This window comes from Psammomys obesus, unplaced genomic scaffold, assembly GCF_907164565.1.
Source record: "Psammomys obesus unplaced genomic scaffold, mPsaObe1.curated_primary_1811, whole genome shotgun sequence".
Lineage (NCBI taxonomy): Eukaryota > Metazoa > Chordata > Mammalia > Rodentia > Muridae > Psammomys > Psammomys obesus.
In genome coordinates, this window is record NW_026595745.1 from 1 (window position 1) to 1,483 (window position 1,483).

A 1,483-nucleotide genomic window follows, 5' to 3' on the forward strand; every position below is an offset into this window, starting at 1 on the left:
GAAGTCACTCTCGTGCAGTGGAGTATTAAGCCCACCTTTCAGTGGAGAGTCCACATTGGTCAAGGCCATGAGGTTCTGAGCTTCCTGCAGAATCCTGTCTTGGGAGGCCGGTGTCCATGGTGTTCTCAGAGCCATGCTGTTGTTTTTGACATTGTACACAAACAGGAGAGTGCTGGAAGCAGAATTTGTGATTCCAGACTCCTCTGCAGTCTGCCGTGCAACTTCACTGGCCTGGCCTACTTTGACAACTTTCTGGAGTTCTGCATCTGAAATCTGAGGGGCAGGCAGCACTAGCTTGCTTCTCTTTTTGGTAAACTCAGAGATACCACTAGTTTGAAGAATAGCTGATGTTAAATCAGATTCCTTTTTCCTTTTTAAATGGTATTTGTCTTTTTTTCTATCTCTTCCTTCTTTTTCAGATCTTAGCTCCCCATCAAGATCCTGCTGTCGTAATTTCCTGAAATCTGCATCAAGAGCCTGGTAATTCTCCTCAGAAGTATCATAAAAACCAAGAGCAGGCTTTTTCTCAAATGGTATTTCAGCATTATAATCAACTCCTCTCTTCTTCTTCTTCCTTTTCTTCTGAATCTCTATGCCAGCTGCTCGAAGCTCTGGTCTTTTCTGGAGGGCAGCAAGGCATCTTGCTTCTTCCACCTGCTTTTCCCTTGCTTTCCTCTTAGCCTTCTTTCCTTGAGTATTGGCCAGGCGGGCTCGAGCCTCAGAAAGCATCTCAAGTTCATCCTCATCCATATCGATTGGATCAGGCCGAGCTGGCTTTGTTTCTGGATTTGGATCTATCTCTCCAGGTTTAAGTTTTCGGGGGTCGTCTGTTGTTTCCTCTTCATTGTCTCTTTGGGAAGTCTTGTCCAGGAGGAATTCATAGTGTTCCAAGCACTGGGCTGCTGTTCTTCCTATGATCAGAGCAATGTTCCTTCACTGCGTTGGCATCAGCTTGGCCAAATGCAAGAGTTTCTCCTCCTCTTCTCTAGACCATTCAGTTTTTTTAATACTTGGGTCCAGCCATTCATACCATCTGGCTTTGCACTGCTTTGCTGATTTCCTATGCAACAATGAAGCAATCCTATACCACTGGCTTTTCCCATATTTCATTACCGCTGCTTTCAGAATTTCATCCTCGATATTCCTCCACACGCCCCCTTTGATCATAATCTGAGGCATCTTGATGCGGGAGAGTCCTGGCAAGCAGCCGAGAGGAGCTTCAAGAAAGTAGTAACAGCACTTCGGTCACAGGATGCAAAGAAGCCACTGCCTCCAAGAGCTCCCCCTTTTCCTTTTTTTTTTTTTTTTTTTTTTTTTGTTAAATAGTAAAATAGCTTTTCTAAGCAGAAATTTCAGTTACGTAAATAATTGAAAATGAGAAAATATCAAGGATTTTTCTTTTGTAAATTTTTCACTCACCCAGTGAATTTTCTCGGGCCTCGGCAATGTTTGGTAGAGATGCAGTAATGTTAGCTCAGCTCTG

At 43.7% G+C, this 1,483-nt stretch overlaps 1 protein-coding gene across 1 annotated transcript; it reads right to left on the minus strand.

The window, feature by feature from the left end:
- Window positions 1-3: 3 nt before the first annotated feature.
- On the minus strand, window positions 4-1,194 carry LOC129685870 (cell division cycle 5-like protein; the record flags this gene model as incomplete). The annotated part of the gene is given in 1 exon segment (XM_055619380.1): window positions 4-1,194. A coding segment is annotated over 1 exon segment (1,176 nt), but the record flags the coding sequence as incomplete, so codon positions are not given.
- Window positions 1,195-1,483: the final 289 nt, after the last annotated feature.